This window comes from Mytilus galloprovincialis, chromosome 10 (genome assembly GCF_965363235.1).
Source record: "Mytilus galloprovincialis chromosome 10, xbMytGall1.hap1.1, whole genome shotgun sequence".
Taxonomy (NCBI): domain Eukaryota; kingdom Metazoa; phylum Mollusca; class Bivalvia; order Mytilida; family Mytilidae; genus Mytilus; species Mytilus galloprovincialis.
In genome coordinates this window covers 53602362-53615714 of record NC_134847.1, presented here as the reverse complement: position 1 = coordinate 53615714, position 13353 = coordinate 53602362, and the positions used below count along the sequence as shown (strand labels likewise).

Sequence of the window (13353 nt, the reverse complement as noted above, 5' to 3'; positions counted from 1 at the left end):
ATGGTACATATTTCTGGAAATAATGACACTGTTTTTCTGTCAGCTACTTTTACTATCTTTTTAGGTTGCACAAAGGAAAATCTTTTTATTTTCAAAATGGTCACTCAGTCATGTAGTAGTTTGCTCTGGTTTCTAATTTTTCCCCAAAGAAGTAAACCATAAGTTTTATCTATAGCCTAACGCTCTAGATGACTATTACGGCAATGGTACATGGTTAAATATATTGATTGAAACCTATTTAGTTGTATAACTGATCAAGTTGCGGTTAAATAACTAAATTATAGCAGGATCTGCTTACCCTTCCGGAGCACCTGAGATCACCCCTAGTTTTTTGGTGGGGTTCGTGTTGTGTATTATTTAGTTTTCTATGTTGTGTCATTTGTGCTGTTGTTTGTTTGTCTTTTTCGTTTTTAGCCATGGCGTTGTCAGTTTGTTTTAGATTTATGAGTCTGACTGTCCCTTTGGTATCTTTCGTCCCTCTTTTATATATTTCCAAGAATGATATCGAATTTAATAAGGCAGAATGGTAGGGCTGCAATTGAACAATGTTTATTCATAATTATATATGTGGAAGCAAAATGTGAAAATTTAATGAGAGAATTGTATTAGCAAAAGATTTTTTAAAGTTTAAATACAAAATAATATTCACATTTCGTTCTTTGTTTTACTCTTTGCGCTTTGACTTTCTTTTGATTTGCAAAAAAAAACAAAACATGTTTGTCTCTTTTTTAGTTGAGTCTATGTAAAAGTACATTTTGTCAAATAAAAGTAAAGTCAGTCATTGCTGCCACTTTCAGTTATATATAATAAGAACGCACACTGTTTGACAGATTTTCGAGGGATGAAAATGTTCTAGACGGTTTTTTCAAGTTATCGAATCAGTACCTTTTACTATCAAGGTTAATTTATAGTCAATGGACTAAGTCAGGGATTCCAGTAAAATTTTGCAAACAACTCTGGCTCGATGAACAACAACTGAAAATCGAAAAAATAATGCATTTATCCTATTTATCATTTTAATTATATTACTGATTATATTCTTTCAAAACTGGTGAACATATGTTTAGAAAGCAAATAAAATCGGCGAAAAAACTTCTAAAATTTGTCTTTAATCATGAAATCCCTGATTTCTACTCCATAGAATTTTCTTTAAAAAAATTATCTTGTTGATACATCCATTTCCTTTTTAATGATGCAAAATAAAGATAGAGTCACCGACTTCGTTTGTATGGTATACATCATTCAAAGTTGTGTTCTTTGCGTAAAAATCCAATAAAATGTCGAAATAATCGTAACGTCATCGCGTTGCAGGATGTAAAATGTTTTTCACTACCAAGGTATCAAATTGATTATTAGACAAAAAACGAAATGGGTAACCATATGATTACTTTATATCATTAAAATAGAAATGTAAGTGTTAACAACATAAAGTTTTTAAAGAAGAAAAAAACTATGGAGTACAAATAACAGATTTGATGATTTTAGACAAATTTTAGAAAGTTTTTCGCCGACTTTGTTCTGTTTTTTTTTTTTTTTTTTCTTTCCATACAAATATATACCCATACTGAAAGAAATCAATCTATAATATTTCGTATAATAAAAGAGATTAATGCATTATTATTTTCAATTTACAGTTGTAGTTAAACTGAAGGTTGTATGCAAAATTTAAGCAAAATCTGATACATAGGCCGTTTAATGTTCCTTGGCCTTAAATAAAACGACAGCTGTCCTGCAAACAAGGGGAAATACGAGTAGATTTCTATTAATCCGGTCATTTCTAAACTGTACGATTAATTTTGCATCCACACTACCAATAGCCGGTAATAGGGTGTGGGGATATCATTGCTGTTTTTTTCCGGATTTTTCGTTCTTAAAGTTCATATTCATATTCCATGGGTTGTTTTGTCTATCATGATTTTCGTGATAGATGATTACTGCTTACAGAAAAGAAATTGATCCAATGTAATTCAATGGTAAAACTGAATCTCTTCTTTCATGAGTTATTTACCGTTATTTACCGCTGTTGAAGTATAATAACATAATAACAGTTGTTATTCATATGTTTTACCGTAAACAGAGCTCCAGTAATTATTACTTTAAATAATGTAAATGCATTATTTATAGGATAAAAGTAAATATGTATTCGTTTCTTGCGATCCGGTCCATATTTTGTTTAAAGTCATAAGGCTGGGGAAATAAAACCTTTATGGCGCACATTTCTTGAAATAATGACACTTTTCACTTAACAAAAATAACAAATAAGCTCAAATTCAACTTTTTTTAAGGAATGTACTTGACACTTTTACTAGCTTTTTATGATGAACGAAGGAAAATCTTTTATTTACAAAATGGTCACACACTCCTGTAGTAGTTTACTCAGGGTGCTATTTTCCACAAAGAAGTAAACCTCAACTTTTATCTAAATCTAACTCTTTAGATGACTATTATTATAAGGAAAGCTAGGTGTCAGCCAGGGTTCTCAGAGGCTATTACGGTTTACTACGTTACAACACGACAAAATACGGAATACTGTGGATTCTTTTATTTTCGTTGGTACCAATTTTCGTGGATTACGGAAACCTCGAATTTTCGTGGATATTTTATTTCAAGGTTCTGCAAAAGTCTGGATACAAGTTTATAGAAATTTGTTTTTCGTTGAACGTTGAACATTAAAATTCGTTGTTCACTTCTACCCACTAAACACACGAATATTGGTTCCAACGAAAAATAATGAATCCACAGTATTATGTCTGTAACAACGACAGACTGACATAAGGCTAGATTCTGTATAGATACTTCATACCTATAGGGTCATATAGCTACATATTATGTGTCTTAATGTTTAGGTATACGTATAATGATTATCCAACAAGAATAATCAACAACTGCTGCTTGCAAATAATTGGCTGGAATTGGATATTGATATGGCACAAAAGGCTAGATACTTGATGACAGACGTAGAGGTAGCAAGAGGCAGAGTAGATGGTGGTTTAAGGACAGACTTCAAGACTGAGTCAAAATTGAGTCAATGACCACGTATACATATTTTCAAATTGTCGTCACTTCTTTTCTTTATTCATAAAATTTTCCCATTGCAACTTGGATATAACTTAGAATGAGCAAAACAGAGAGTTTCACCAGTAGAGTGGTAACTGCTTACCCTTCTCATACGTGATTTCCGTATCTTTTTTTCGAAGTAAGGTTGTTTGTATCGCTGTTAATCCGTGTCTTTTAAGATTTTTCGTTTTGTCATATTGTTCATATTTATTTCCCTTTTTTAATTATGCTTGCTGTTTAAAGAGGTTTAATTACCTATGATTTCTCCTTTCTTTTTCTTTTTTCACGAAATAATTATAAAGAGGGAGGGCAAGGGGTTTAACTGTTATGCTGTTATGGGGCATTTTAATTCTTTGTGATCTGTTATTCTGAAAATATATTTACTGTTAGCTGTTATTGACTTATTCTTTGTTAGCTGTTATAGGACTATTATCTATTTTGTTATCTGTTATTGTGAGAATGTATTTGCTGTTAACTGTTTTTGAAAACTGGAATGTTAGCATTTTGACAACAAATCTTCCGTAGAATTTGAAGATAGTTGAAAATTGTGATTTGAATGGATTATAGTCTCATTGGCACGCTTACCACATCTTCTTACAATGTATATCTATTGGGGTCTTTCTACTGGTAATATCGGGTGGCCCTGTATTTGCAGAAGAATTTCAGTAACATACATCACATAAACATATTAAAATCAATTGGACCCAGGACCATTCCAGTATATATTATTATTATACTTTGTATTAAATTCCATTGTCTGTGAACATGTAGCATTTTGTACAAATTATAATTTACTTATTACTTGTACAATAACTTATAGTATGGATTTTGTTATCAAAAGCATTGGTACACCCTATAGATTATTTTTATTCAATGACCACATAATAATCTTTATGATGTACTGTTACACCACTGTCCATGACTAGGGGAGGATTGGACACCAACTAGCATGCTAACGTTGACGCAATCACATTCTGTATGTGCCTACTTCCAAGTCAGGAGCCTGTATTCAGTGGTTGTAGTTTGTTACTGTGTTACTAAGTTTCTCGTTCACTATTTTGTGGATAAATTAGGCAGTTAGTTTTCTCCTTTGAATTATTTTACATTACTAAGTGGTATGGGTTTGAATTATGGCTTTTGAAATTATACAACATCTTTTTCTTTTAGCATTTATATTATAAGTGCTACTCCCTCTCTTTTCATTTACATGAAAGAGAACCCTGACCACCATATTTTTAAAAGTTTTTTAACTGCTTCACATGGCGAAAATTGAAGCTCTGAAACCATTGATGCAAATAAAGATGTGTCTTCAGTTTAATTTTTCGATAAATACCCTTTTTAAAATCCTACAGCTTCTCCCATGCTGTACCCAAATTTTCCATATTCTATAATTTCACATAAGAGGCATGATTGGTGTTTCACTTGGTGTCATCCAAATTTTCAATAGGTCCAAATTCTATTATACTATCAGAATTGTCATTTGAGGCAATTTCTATTATCAGAAGAACCATAACTGGCATGCGTGTTTCAGTTACATGTCCTGTCTCAACTGATGTGGGTATTTTTGTATTTTATAAGTAAGTTTTATCAGGAGGTCATTAAATAAAAAAAATATATTGTGCATCAATTTTTTTTTTATTACGTGTAAAGTATATATATTGCTTTTCAGAAGAAAAAAATCTAAAAATCAAATTGATAATAAATTGTCACTGGCTGCACTATTTTCAAAAATTAAATAAAAAAACCTAAATCATTAACAATTGATCCCTCAAATGCCCTAGATTAAAAATATCCCTATATCAAAAACAGAAACTAGTAATTTCGTTCAGAAAAATTCAACAATCATACTATAACTTATTTAAAATTTTCTAGGTCCATACCACAAGTTATATACTAAGATCTACGAGTCATCTACTGGATTGGTCCTGGGCAGATTTATTTTCATATTTCATTTACTGTTATCTGTTATTATCCCTTTTCAATTCCTTGTTATCTGTTTTCCACCAAATCAATTCACTGTTTTGCTGTTATGGGGACCCCCTTGCCCCCCCCTCCCCCTCTATAAAGGCTTGCTTCAATACATATTTTTTTTTAATTTGAAATAATAACTGCAACGTCAAATTGGTCATTTTTTAGCAAACACTGATATCAGTTGAATTGTATAACTGAATAAAATACATAATGGTTGAACATGTTGAAATAGGCCAGATAATACACAGTATACATATACTGTGATCTAATTATAGAACAAGGTTATACGGTCAATAACAACTAAATCGATTTCTTTAAAGCTATTTCATCATTTGAATGCTTGTAATAACAAATTTCTTTTTCGTCATTATTATCTGTACTTAATATATACATGATATAAGATAATGAAAAGGAAGTTCTAGCTTAGGTATTGTGAAAGTCATAAGAAGCACAACATTCAAAACTTGATGTAACAATGCTTGACTTATCAACAGTGCTTCTGTTATTTTGTGGCTTTTGTCTGTACATTCTGTGGAGAAAGACCACCAGAAATGTCACACTGCCACCGGGGCCACCGACAATACCATTTCTGGGAAACTTAAACGTGAAGTTGGACAATTTACCAGAGGCTTTCAGAGAATATAGGCTAAAGTATGGTGATGTGTTTAGTTTAATATTGGGATCCAAAACAATGGTCGTATTTAATGGACTAGAAACACTTAAAGAAGTTTTCATCAAAAATGGAGATGTAACGTCAGAACGTCCTGATATGTTTATTGCGAAAGAAATTAGTCGATATAAAGGTGAGTGCATGGTTTGACTTTGTGATCTAGAATGTCGTCTGTGAATTAACGAAACTTTAATTTGTCAATTTGTGAGGTTTCCGTCAAAAAATAGCATCATTTCAAAATTGAATTTCTCAGACATGGTAACTTTTGAAGTTCGAATCTAAAAAAGTTGTATTTTCCATAATTATGTTTTCATTAGCGGTTGAACCAAACAAAAAGTAATTCAACCCAAATGTCTCTTATTTAAAAAGTAAAATTGCAAAAATACTGAATTCCGCGGAAATTTCAAAACGGAAAATCACTAATAAAATAGCAAAATCAAAAACTCAAATACCAGTACATAAACGATGTGTTACAAGTGTTATATTCCTGACTTGATACAGACATTTTCATATGTAGAAAATAGTGGATTAAACCTGGTTTTATAGCAAGCTAAACCTTTCACTTGTATTTAAAGTGAAAGACATCACGACATTACTTGCAGTCATGAGATCGTGAATAGCTTCAAAAATAAGCTAGAAATGGTACAGAGGCGTGCGGCACGATATGTATGTAACAATTACCACAACACCTGTAGTGTTACATCCATGTTAAACGAACTACAATATTAATGGCCCTCACTCACTGAGCGCCGCCTCAAAACCAGACTTATCATGTTCTACAAGGTCATCCATGGGCTCATTGTCATGACCTATAGAGATCAGTTGACACCAACTGTTCTCCACAACATAATTTAATTCTATTAATAACAATGTACATATTTTTTAATCACTTGTTGTTTTCTTTCATGTAAATATCACCAAGTATTCTACAAATTTAAAGATAAATTTTTGTTCATATTTTAATCATATACTCCGCGCATGCAACAGTTCATAAGCTGTAACTGTATACCAGAAGAATAAGAAAACCTTGTTCTCTCTATCTTTAATATGGATTCAAATTAAATTGATGTAACCATATAGTAAATAAGGATATTTCTACAAAAGAAACACCGTATGGACTCTTAAGTCTAGATCATAAAAAAGGCCAAAAAATGAGTTCTATAACATACGAAAAAAAATATAAAACAGACACATGCTGAAAATTGAAATTACACTTACATGGTTTTTCCATCAATAAGATTTACTTGTCGTATATGTTTTGTGTCAAATAAACATTATTATTAAATTCATTTAATTTTAGGCATTGCAAGTTCGTCTGGTCCGCGATGGAAAGAACACAGAACTTTTGCAATAGGAGCACTACGCGAGTTTGGGTTTGGTAAGAAAAGTTTGGAATCTAAAGTAATGGAAGAGGTTGAAGTTTTGATTAGAGCCATCGAAGAAAAACGTGGAACACCATTCAATATCAGAGGACTTTTGACTTTGTGTGTTTCCAATATAATGTGTTCAATAAACTTTGGTCAACGTTATGAACACACTGACGAATTTTTCATGTCACTTTTGGAAAAAATTAATGAAAATCTGAGCAACACCAATATAATGTTTGTGGCTACCATTTTTCCTTTTCTCAAACATATTCCTTTTGATCCTTTTGGCTTAAAACGTAATCTTCGTAATGCTGATGACGTGGAAAAACATCTTACGTTGGTCGTAAAGGAACACGAGGACACATATGATGAAAAATATCTGCGAGATTATGTCGATGTCTACTTAAAAAGAATGAAATCAGAGGGAGGCAATCCAAACTCCACGTTTGATCGTAAGTTTCTGAACACAATATGTATGATTGTTTTCTCAAGTTACATAAGGAATATAATAAGATGTTCTTTTTGTTTTGAAATTATACTAAATGTTGTACAATATAATAGTATTAAACATCAATTACCACTATATGAATTGTGCATTGCATATTGCAACAACAAACATTTCTTTTTCTTTTCCTAATTTGTATTCATTATATTCCAAAAAAAAGGAAGGTTAAATTAGTGTACTTTAAACAGAGATTATTGTAAACATATATATACTTAAACACTGATATTTTACAGGTTATATTGATTATCAAGTACAATAGTAAAGCATATATTGAAAATAAATGACTGTGCATATCCTTAAAATTCTGCTGTCGTTTTCTTTCATTTGTTTCCTGTTTCAGATGAAGAATTACGATCAACTTATTAAATACATGTTTACAAAATACACTGACTATCTCATTCGTCACAACTCGGCCGATTCCGTACCTTCATCTCGGGATAGAAGAAGGGTAATGGATTTACCCGAGGACTGCCGATTGTGACTATCTGATAATTCATATTTTGCATTTGTATTTCTTTCAGACGAGCAGCTTTTAAAAACAATAGGCGACTTGTTTGTAGCGGGAACTGAAACGACATCAACGGCTATGCAGTGGTTTATAGTATTGCTAATAAATCACCCAGAAGTCCAAACTTTAATGCGACAAGAAATCAGTGACGTCATTGGAACATCTAGATATCCATGTATGGATGATAGGGGAAAACTACCTTATACGGAAGCCGTTTTACATGAAGTTCTGAGATTTGGTTGCATTGCCCCTCTTGGTCTTCCACATGGGTTGACTAAAGATTTTATTTATAAGGGTCATGTGATCCCGAAAGATGCCATGCTTATACCAAATTTGTATTCTGTGCTGAACGATCCTGAAATTTTTGAAGAACCAGAAAAGTTTAGACCTTCAAGATTCTTGGATGCAGATAGAAAGCTTGTGAATGTAGATAAAGTGTTGGTCTTCAGTCTGGGTAATTTTGTAATTATAGAAATATAAATTCATACTTACTAAGATGTTAATAGAAAGGTCCATAATATAACCCTGTGGTTGTCGACAAAGATTGTTCTAATCAATTGCAAAAATAGTAAACCTTAAAATAAACAAGATGTAGTTCAAAACTTAGTACTCGATTTTCTATAATGTTGAGACAAATATTAACAGTTGCAGTGTATATTTGACTTTTCACTGTATTGCATAAAACAAATTCGTGAATTCTATATTATTGTCTTAAAGTGTGCAATTGATTTATTTGTTCTGCATGTTTTTTTTTTTTTTTTTTTTTTTTTTTTTTAAATATGTGGAAAAAAAACAGTTTTACCAAGCATATATAATAAGTTGAAAGGAGAAATATATATATATACGTAAATCTGAGACAGGAGATACCAAAAGGACAATTAAAACATTTGTGGGAACCGAAAATACCACGATTAAGGCAAAAAGGAATAACAACAATTACTTTTAAAACGCTTCACTGAAAAAAGGGACTGAATAACAAGAATCCCGCCAAAATCTGGATGTGATTTCTGGTGTCTCTTATGATACCAAAACGCACCAAACGTACAGTTATTTCCCCTTGTTTTCTCTCATGGATAATACACTCTGATATCTAAAACATAAGTTATATTCACTATTTTGATAATAATAAAAAAGCAGTAAAGAATGTAAATGCTGGGTTTTTTTTGGTTTTTTTTGATTAATCAAGTATCTGATGACTTTAACAAAATTAGAATCACGTATAAAATATGCATTTATACGATTCCAAGTTAGATAGGAAATCAAAGTGATTCTATTTTAAAATGAATTGTCAGACTTTAGCCTTTTGCGCTCATCAAATGAGTATAATTGGAGCTTACTTTAAAAGTGTATCTTATAGTTACTTTACATTTATTTTATTTTTTAGGACGAAGAGTTTGTCCTGGTGAGTCATTAGCCAGAATGGAGTTTTTCCTCTTTACAACATCACTTGTGCAGAGATTCAAACTACTTCCATCAGATCCAAATAAGTTACCATTATTAAAAGGAAAACTAGGCATTACGTTGGCTCCAGAACAATACACCTTTCGTGCAGTTGGAGTTGAATCACAGAATTAGTTGTAGTGTACATGGTTTCTCTATAAACATAACTCCAATTATTATACTTATTTACATAATATTATAATAGTAAAAATATATGTGTTTGCTTCTTCCATTACCGCTTTATATATAATATGATGCCATAAAATCTTTGTTCAAATTTACTCTAAATATTCTGTTCCGTCTCTATAGTCTAACATCATTAAGAACTTTATTGAGAATATGGTATTCCTATGAAAAACAACTGTGTTATTCTTGGCAAGTTGCTAAATTGATCCTTTAGTCATATCAGTCAGAATTTGTCCATGAGCTTGTAAAAAAAACATAGAGAGAAGCTAACATTTTCGCTTAACTTTTACATTCCGCAATATATTATGATTCCCTTCACTAAATGAATCATCGAGTGACATTGTTGAATTCATCTTTTCTATCAATCTTGAAATAATTGTATCACAGATACAGTTAAATATGCCTCAATGCAAGCCTTTTTTCTCGTCTGTGTCATTCTAGAATGAGACTTTTCGCACGATAAGTTGTTTTCTCTATACTTTGTTCTGATTTTGACATGGTGCCGTTATTTTTTTAACCTATCAAATACGATATTACCCATGATTAAAACCTTGTATGCCTTGGCTCAATTTTTCTTTAAATACCCCGGTGTAATGGGTAGCAACGTCGGGGCTATGTATTTTTTAAATGACATCCATAAATCAATCAAAATCCGATGAATATATATAAATATACTTATCTGTCGGAAAACTATTATACAGAAAAATAAAGGAATAGGGAGTAAAGGTGCAACGGACATACTCTCACAAAAAGTCATTAAATAGAAAAATTCAACGGTCAGCATTTTTATTCCTGTTCTTCATCTTAATAGTCGGTGGAGGATCTTCAACAATGAAATAATTATTAAAACCAAAAAAAAAAAAAATGAACTTAAAATATTTTTTTTGCCTTTGAGCAATTCACTATGCAGTTGAATATTAATCCTCTCAAAAAAATGTTTGAAGAAATTTTCTTTTTTTTATGAAATCTGAAATGAGACAAGTCCCCCCCCCCCCCCAATTTTTTTTTTCACATCCCCCTTTCCCTTTTTCCAAAACTGATCTCAATTCAAATTTCTAATGGAGTTTGCAACAATAACTACTCATTTAAATACATCATAAAATATTAAAATGTAAAATAAAGTGCTTGTTATCACTGAATGGTAAAGATTGTTTTAATTTATCAGTTGGTAGTAAAAGTGAATATACATTGTATATTGTATAAAACAATGATTTAAGTTGATTTAACTACTATTCTGAACAAAGAAAGATAACTCCAATTGAAAATTTCTAGCTATTGCACAATATTGTGCAATTAGATATTTCTTGCTATTGCACAATACTTAATATAATAATTTTGGATCCTGATTTGAACCAACTTGAAAACTGGGTCCATAATCAAAAATCTAAGTACATGTTTAGATTCAGCATATCAAAAAAGCGCAAGAATTCATTTTTTGTTAAAATCAAACTTAGTTTAATTTTGGACCCTTTGGACTTTAATGTAGACCAATTTAAAAACGGGACCATAAATTAAGAATCTACATACACAGTTAGATTTGGCATATCAAAGAACCCCAATTATTCAATTTTTGATGAAATCAAACAAAGTTTAATTTTGGACCCCGATTTTGACCAACTTAAAAACTTGACCAATAATCAAAAATCTAAGTACATTTTTATATTCAGCATATCAAAGAACCCCAAGGATTCATTTTTAATTTTGGACCCTTTGGACCTTAATGTAGACCAATTTGAAAACGGGACCAAAACTTAAGAATCTACATACAGTTAGATTCGGCATATCAAAGAACCCCAATTATTCAATTTTTGATGAAATCAAACAAAGTTCAATTTTGGACCCTTTGGGCCCCTTATTCCTAAACTGTTGGGACCAAAACTCCCAAAATTAAACCCAGCCTTCCTTTTATGGTCATAAACCTTGTGTTTAAATTTCATAGATTTCTGTTTACTTATACTAAAGTTATGGTGCGAAAACCAAGAATAATGCTTATTTGGGCCCCTTTTTGGCCCTTAATTCCTAAACTGTTGGGACCTCAACTCCCAAAATCAATCCCAACCTTCCTTTTGTGGTCATAAACCTCGTGTTTACATTTCATTGATTTCTATTTACTTATACTAAAGTTATTGTGCGAAAACCAAGAATAATGCTTATTTGGGCCCTTTTTGGCTCCTTATTCCTAAACTGTTGGAACCAAACATCCCAAAATCATACCCAACCTTCCTTTTGTGGTCATAAATCTTGTGTTAAAATTTCATAGTTTTCTATTTACTTAAACTAAAGTTATAGTGCGAAAACCAAGAAAATGCTTATTCGGGCCCTTTTTGGCCCGTAATTCCTAAAATATTGGGACCAAAACTCCCAAAATCAATCCCAACTTTCCTTTTGTGGTCATAAACCTTGTGTTAAAATTTCATAGATTTCTATTCACTTTTACTTAAGTTCGAGTACGAAAACTAAAAGTATTCGGACGACGCCAACATCATACCAATATACGACCAAAACATTTTCAATTTTTGCGGTCGTATAAAAATTAATTGCGTTTCAGAGAAAGAAAGAGTCTGGGAAACCATCAGAATGCACGATTTTGAGTCAATTTTTCAGAGCTTCTGGGGGCCTTCAGCTGCCCGAGACCCCTCTCCGAAAATTTGTGTTGCCTCACTTCTAAAAGAAGCTTGTCATGGCCCTGGTGTTATAAAGCCTTTAGTTTTTGTCGAGGCTGTGACTTTAGTCGCAGAAAGCTCGACAAAGTGATCTTGCGGCGGTTTTAGCTAGCTTCTTAAAAGCATTATATTTTAGAAGGTGGAAGACCTTCATGATGCTCCATACTTTGCATAAATACAGATGCCTTATGTTATGAAATTTGCGTCTGTGACATGTCCATTGTATTTGACCTCAATTTCATGGTTCGGTGACAACGGAACTTGCAAAATATTAATTTCTATCTTTGTTATGAGCAATAGGATAACTATATTTGGTATGTGCGTACCTTGTAAGCTCATGCCCGTCAGACATGTTTTACTTGACCTCGTTTTATGGATCAGTTAACAAGGTTAATTTTTGGTGGGTAAGTCGCATCTCAGATACTATAAGCAAATATGGCTACTATATTTGGTGTATAGAGGATTGCAAGGTGCAAATGTCCAACTGGCAGTCATCTGACCTTGACCTATTTTCATGGTTCAATGGTTATAGTTCTTATTTTTGTGGGTTTTTTTCGATTTCCTTATACTGTTAGAGGTCTGCTATATTTTTTGTGTATGGAATAATTTTAAGATGTACATGTCCAGCGGGTAGTCACCGACCTCAACTCAGTTTCATGGTTGAAGTTCAGTGGTGAAATAAAGTTTGTGTTTTTTGGTCCGTTTTTATAAATCTGTATGCACTAGATCAACCGTATTCGTTGTATGAAAATTTACATTGTACATGTTTTATTTTACATTGACCGAATTTTTACGGTTCATTACTATCGTTAAGTTTGTTTTGGTGTCTATTTTTGATACTATAAGCAATAGGTCAACTATATATGTATGGAATGATTGTTAGGTATGTGTCAGTCTGGCAATAATCATCAGACTAATTGACCTCATTTTTATTGTATTGGTCCATCTTATGTTTTCCTGGTTTAGTTTGTTTCTTCGATACCCTA

The 13353-nt window shown here is 31.9% G+C and overlaps 1 protein-coding gene across 1 annotated transcript; it reads left to right on the top strand.

The window, feature by feature from the left end:
- Nucleotides 1-5413: 5413 nt before the first annotated feature.
- On the top strand, nucleotides 5414-9729 carry LOC143047838 (cytochrome P450 2H2-like). Its single transcript, XM_076221135.1, has 4 exons — nucleotides 5414-5831; nucleotides 6999-7517; nucleotides 8092-8532; nucleotides 9463-9729. Exons 1-4 carry the CDS (start codon nucleotides 5504-5506, stop codon nucleotides 9651-9653), a joined length of 1479 nt encoding a protein of 492 aa, XP_076077250.1. The 5' UTR covers nucleotides 5414-5503; the 3' UTR covers nucleotides 9654-9729.
- The last annotated feature ends 3624 nt before the right edge of the window (nucleotides 9730-13353 follow it).